The sequence below is a fragment of the Branchiostoma lanceolatum genome, chromosome 11 (genome assembly GCF_035083965.1).
Source record: "Branchiostoma lanceolatum isolate klBraLanc5 chromosome 11, klBraLanc5.hap2, whole genome shotgun sequence".
Lineage (NCBI taxonomy): Eukaryota > Metazoa > Chordata > Leptocardii > Amphioxiformes > Branchiostomatidae > Branchiostoma > Branchiostoma lanceolatum.
The window spans coordinates 5,707,433-5,713,381 of record NC_089732.1 but is presented as its reverse complement, the minus strand read 5'-3'; the positions used below and the strand labels follow the sequence as shown (position 1 = coordinate 5,713,381).

The window sequence follows — 5,949 nt, the reverse complement described above, 5'->3', positions numbered from 1 at the left end:
AAATAGATTGACTTTCAAAATCCGATTTTTCGTACCCTAATATTGCTTGGGTTTCCTTTGAAATTTTTATTTCTGTCTTCATAACACCCGAGAAAGTGTCCTGACCTACAATAACTCACAGACAGAGCATACTGCGGCCTAAGAACATACATATAGATCACCAATACATGCATACATTATTGGATGTTAGGTTTGCTGGTCTTTTTGTTGTTACAAACCACAGCGCGGTTAAACCTGTCCACAGCGACCACTGAAAGGAATTGAAAAGAAAGCGATCACAGTCCGCAGGTAGCCACTGTAGACCGTCTTACTGAGTCAATGGAGAGATATCAAATCTGAGGGACTTCCAAACAGAGGGGGTCACTATCAAAGGTTTGGCTGTATTTGAGGTTGTGATTTATCTGGGTACATCCTAAACGTACAAAAAGATGTAATCTTTAATCTAGAGCGACAGCTGTAAGCGCCCTTTCCATAACCACGTGTCAATAGCTTTTACATCCTTCACAGCTGTTATAGAAAAACGTCTGATCTTGAAAAAATGAAATTGTTGAAGCTGACAAACTGAGAACATGCTAGTATACAGTGTGGTAGCATGCACGCTTAAAGTTTCTCTTACTTTTGCCCAGTCCTCCGTGGGAAAACCATTCCTATCAGTAATCGAGAGTTCTTAATGGTACAAAATGGTACACACTGCCTAAGGCTATTGTCTTTTAAGTAGAGTAATTATGTGTGAGCCAGTAACACGTTACATCTATCACCGATGTACCCTCAACTAGTTTGCGTGGTGTTGTAACTTGTTGGTATAGAGCTACGGTGATATTTCTTGGTCGAAGTTCTTCGTCAAGTTGTTTCTGCTAATGATTTAGAACATATATGAATCTTCATGGAAGTTTGTTCAGGAGTTGTTTTCCTCAAAAACCTCTTTAAGCTGGAAAATGGCGCCAACACACTGCAGTCTTGCGGCATTCCTGAATTTGTTATCAATCTCATATTTTACGAGACAATAAACAACCAATTCATACCCAAAGTGGTTGTTAACAGAGAAACGTACAATGGATGGTTCCAATTTTACTAAACATAAACACCGTCAGGACATATAACGCCATAGTTGAACACGTTGATAGACATTTCTGTCAGACGACGTTTCAGACGACATTTGTTCCCCAGGGCCACGCAAGACTGACAGGAACCACGTGACCTTCTCTGGGGCGTCGTGCAGGTAAACAGTGTTACCTGTAGAATAAACACCCCGTCGTCTGAGCCAAGGTTAAACAACCTCTCCTGAGATACACTTCAGATCGACTTTAAGATTGTTCTTCAAACAGGTGTAAAGCTTCTGTGTCTGGCTGGGACGCAACTCTGACCAAAAACGTCGTCTGACGATCGTCAGAGATACGTCCGTCCGACATTAGGGTAAGTTCATAATTTCACGCTTTCTCTACAGTTGTTATTTTTGCTGTTTTGGCTGTGTTATTGCCACCAGTGCAATTTAAAGGCGTTTAGCCACACATTACGTGAAAATTTGTAGTGTTAAAGTGGGGGAACAAGTTGAGGCGTACACGGAACCAAATCAAGTATTCTTTTAAAAGAGAGAAGTGAAGCGGAATGGATGGTTGTTTGACTGGTTAGGAGAGTGTTCCAGCAGGGCATGGTTGGCTAAAACTTTCATGGCACACTGGACTTTCACTGTTGAGAGAGTGTCCTTAGAGCTACCCACCGAGACGACCCATGGTAAACACACCCGTAGATTTTCTGTTAGCGGATCATACAGAATAGCTAGCGTCAACAAGAGCTTTTTTCGGGGGTTTGGATCGTAGAATTCGGCAAAAAGGGGAATAATTAGCATTAACATTAACATTCCTCCCTCCGAAGCCGACCAAAGAAACCCTGTGGTAGCCAAACTCCCCTGGCAAAATTATTCTCCCTATAGCTAGCGTGACGTTAGTTAGTCTGGTAGAGACTACAAAATACCACACATTTTCTAAACAAGCGTAATCTCAACAGCTATTTCAATGCAGGTGTTGTGCCGCCGACATAATCGATTTTATCGTCTGATGCTGTATTTTATCTTCAGGTCGTCCACTTAGGCACACAGCCAACATTGGATAGACTCCCGTTCTGTTTTTGTCTGCGCACTTGTTGGCGTGAATTGGACGCAGGGTTGTGCACTGACAGAGGCGTCGCGCCTTGCTGAACCTCTATACCCACTGTTCGGAACACCGCGTGCCATTGTGTCAGGGCATGTTGTTTTTCTGTCAAACCCTTTGTTGTAATCGTTCATAGGAACAAAGCTGTATATGGTGAAAAACAGGCTCAGAGTTTGCTTGTCCCAAAAAGCGCCACCTCAGGTCGAGGTCCACCAATACAAATAAGGTTCACGTTTGTTGATTTTGCTTGTTTTTGTCCTTTTTTTTCTCAGACGACTGTTTGAGAGAGAACTCTCCGCCTTAGGACAGGGTAGCTGGCAAAGGATTTACCACTCCAGAGCGGAATTAGGTCAAAAGGGACTCCACTTTCCCCACAGGGTACTTCAGTACACTCTTGCTGCAGTAGATCGTACGGGTACTTGGATGGTACTACAGAGCAGCACGGGTACAAGTACGCAGAACAACGTTTCAGGTAAGATAAACTGACTTCGGCCGGGGTGAACATCAACAGAATCGTTGTTTTGTCGTGATACTCATACAGCTGTACTGTATCTTCTTGGCTGTACTGATTGAGGCGTCCAAGGAGAGAACATGTCGCAATGCAAGTTTAATTTGATAATTAACACTTAATTCTTCGAACTTGCACATACACACACACACGAACACACACACATACATACGCGTGCACACACACATACACACACACACACACACACACATATGCATAAATTACACACACACACACACACATACACATAGCACAAACAAACACACACACGCGCATCTTAGGATAATTTTGTCGCTAATGACACCTGTTAAGGTCCCTCCCCACTTCAGACGAAGTGCCTATAACAATAACATTATGCGTTCCACGTTATAGGAAAGTATAAAACCGTAAACGAATACGTACATGTAAAACATTCTCTTTGAGTCATTATGACAGTAGCTTGTAAAGTTGTAGCCTATATACTATATATAGTGTCATGCTTGTCTATTGTAAACGGACTATATGTCTAGTACATGAATGTGGTCTACTTCTTTATTCACATAGATCCTCGTGAAAGGATCTCTTTGTGGGATCTAACCCGTTGTTGTTTGTCCATTCAGGGCGGATTTCTACCGAGACCGCAGGCCACAAAAGAAGCTCACTACCGCGTATTACTGCACGGCGCCACCACCCCATTCAGACCCTAGCGACCCGGTTTCAAGGACAGTACTGTGTACTTTCTCCCTGGGTTTGCACAAATTAGTATTCAGGGATTAAGTTTTCAAGGCTTAGCCTGTGTGTGATTTGTCGACACGTGTGAGTGGGTGCTACGTCAGCTGCCGAGATGGCTTCAGTCAGCCAGCTGACAGAGGAGAGTTTGGACCGCTTCAACGCCATGGAGGGAGCGTCGGTGTCGTCCCCGCTCCGCAAGACGACGAACCGGGCGTCGTCTATAGGGTCACAGGAGAGCAGCATGACCGCGGGGACGGGCAGGACCACCGGCTTCCAACGGAGAGAGCTTCGGGGAGGGAGCAAGTTCTCCCCGCTGAAGAGATTCTCCATGGTCGCTCTCAGCACCATCATGTCGCGGAGAATGAGCTTCGCGGGCACGTCGCAGTCCAGCCGCGGGCGGCGCGCGAAAACCAAGCAGGAGAACACGTACAAAATGACTCCCGACGAAGGGAAGAAGTTCTCCCCCGCTAAAGTGGAAGCCGTGATGAACATGGTGTTACAACAGTACCTGGAGAACGAGAAGTACGACCCGGGAACGAGCGCGAACCTGACCACCATCCTGGCAGACGTCTTGAAGAACAGAGTCAAGGAGCTCAACTTCTCGCGGTACAAAATCGTCAGCCATGTCTGTATCGGACAGACGGACAACAATACCGTGGAACTGGGCAGTCGGTGTCTGTGGGACCAGTCCACCGACAACTACGCCACGGCCACCTACAGAAATGAGTCGTTGTTTGCGGTGGCTACTGTATATGGGGTGTATTTTGAATGAAATTCTGCAAGTTCTCGACCGTAACGAAGGATTCTCATATCTCAACCGTGCAACCGTCAAGTTATGCAAGTACAGTACTAGGAATTCCCTGTGAATATGTTACATCTTCGTTTTCACTTTTGAGGACAACTTCTGAGAAACATCGTGGTGATGTACTAAGGGTTATCATTTCATTCTATAACGGGTACATATCAATTTGGTAGATAAAGAATAATAATTTTGTGCCCGATATCTGAATATTTCGCACCAATATTGCTTTGCCTGTGCTCCAAACACACACCTTTTGTATATATTAGGTTTTTCCATTTTTGTAACGCGTTACCATGTACAGTAATGTTTAAGATCGGACCTTATTACAGATACATGTAGCATAAGACTGGAGTTGACAAAGTTAGTGCTAGATATAAAGGGACGAACAAGTAATACTACATTGGGAAGGACAGAGCAAATATCAACGTGCATTTTTATAGGTTAGCAATACGTGAATATAACGTTACACATATTTCACTTTTTACTTTCTTTCACAAGTAAAGTGTTATTTCCTTATGATTGTATCATGTCACGCCCCCTGCCCCTCGATCCTTCCTAGTTCGTCCCTATATTGTTCTGCAGAAGTTATAGCTTACTATCCTTTCTGATAATGTAGTTTGATACGTTATGTCGTTAGTGTATACGTTTTGTACATAGCAATGTAATAATACTTTGTATGAGGCATGTATGATATCAATGTATCTGCTTTCCTTACTTTTACACGCCCACCAGGATTTGTGTGTAATCATCACCGAACAAAGCGTCATCATTCTAACGATCCTTTGAAGTTATTCTTCTGTTGATCCGCTTAAACCCACATCACCTTAAGGACATCTTAGTCTTCTCCAAAGATTTTAAGGATTACGTTTCTTGTTATTGTAGTAGGATCTACCCGGTTGAAAGGAAAGGGCACTGTGTTGTACAAAATATATTCAGCAACAAAACATCTCTGTAGTTAATTCAATCTGTACCCACAGGCCTGAAACATATGATATGTCACAATTAGAAACGTCCGGAGAGAGAAAAGAAGCAAACAATACGTTTGCTGACAGCTGGTTAGATGATCAATTATGCATTCTTTGAGACTATGTATTGTGCTAGGTTGCCATAGGAACGATCCTTGGGGCAAAAGAGTCCAGGGGACTTGAAAGAAAGCTTTTAGTCATCTTGAAAGACGTGATTAATCACTTTCAATTCCTTTAAATCCAGGTCATTCATAGATAAATTTAGATCATGTATGTGGCTAGTGTATTGAGAGAATCCGTCCCTATAGTACGGTGTTGGCTGCGGCATATGTTTTGAAGTGTACTTTAAAATGTTCGCCTACTTAGTTCAGTCTACCGAAATGTTGAAACACGAAAAAAGCCATTACAATAACATCGCTACGTCCAATATAAACATTTGTCGCTCGGCGGCTTCGTTATGTGCCAACGGCCATCAACGTATTTATCATACCACCAACCTTGTTTGACGTTTTGTTTACCCCCCTCCCCCTTTCCACACACGTTCTGACATATCTAATTCTTAATGTAGGCACTTAATTTACCAGTCATTACATATAGTTTATTTGAAGAGGCTTATCGGTGAATATACTGACCCCTCGTGTGTGCGAAACCATAGCAAACAGGCAAACAGACCGGCGGACTCAACTTTATACTTTAGACTTCTTGTTGACGATGCTTCTTCCAATTAAACCAAGTGGGGCATAGCATCGACAGCATTCGTCGGTCCTCAAGAAAACAACACGTCATCTGTACATGTAACAAAAAAACGTCCCTAAA

General features: G+C 43.3%; 1 protein-coding gene across 3 annotated transcripts; it reads left to right on the top strand.

Moving 5' to 3' along the window:
• Positions 1-1,204: 1,204 nt before the first annotated feature.
• LOC136444758 (dynein light chain Tctex-type 5-like) lies at positions 1,205-5,219 on the top strand. Of its 3 annotated transcripts, none has more exons than XM_066442485.1 (3): positions 1,205-1,413; positions 2,420-2,619; positions 3,255-5,219. In XM_066442485.1, the coding sequence occupies exon 3, from the start codon at positions 3,479-3,481 to the stop codon at positions 4,136-4,138; it is 660 nt and encodes a 219-aa protein (XP_066298582.1). In that variant the 5' UTR covers positions 1,205-1,413; positions 2,420-2,619; positions 3,255-3,478; the 3' UTR covers positions 4,139-5,219. The 3 variants fall into 3 exon arrangements, with proteins under 3 accessions (XP_066298582.1, XP_066298583.1, XP_066298581.1); XM_066442486.1 differs by lacking the exon at positions 1,205-1,413 and adding an exon at positions 2,061-2,233; XM_066442484.1 differs by lacking the exon at positions 1,205-1,413 and adding an exon at positions 2,061-2,239.
• Positions 5,220-5,949: the final 730 nt, after the last annotated feature.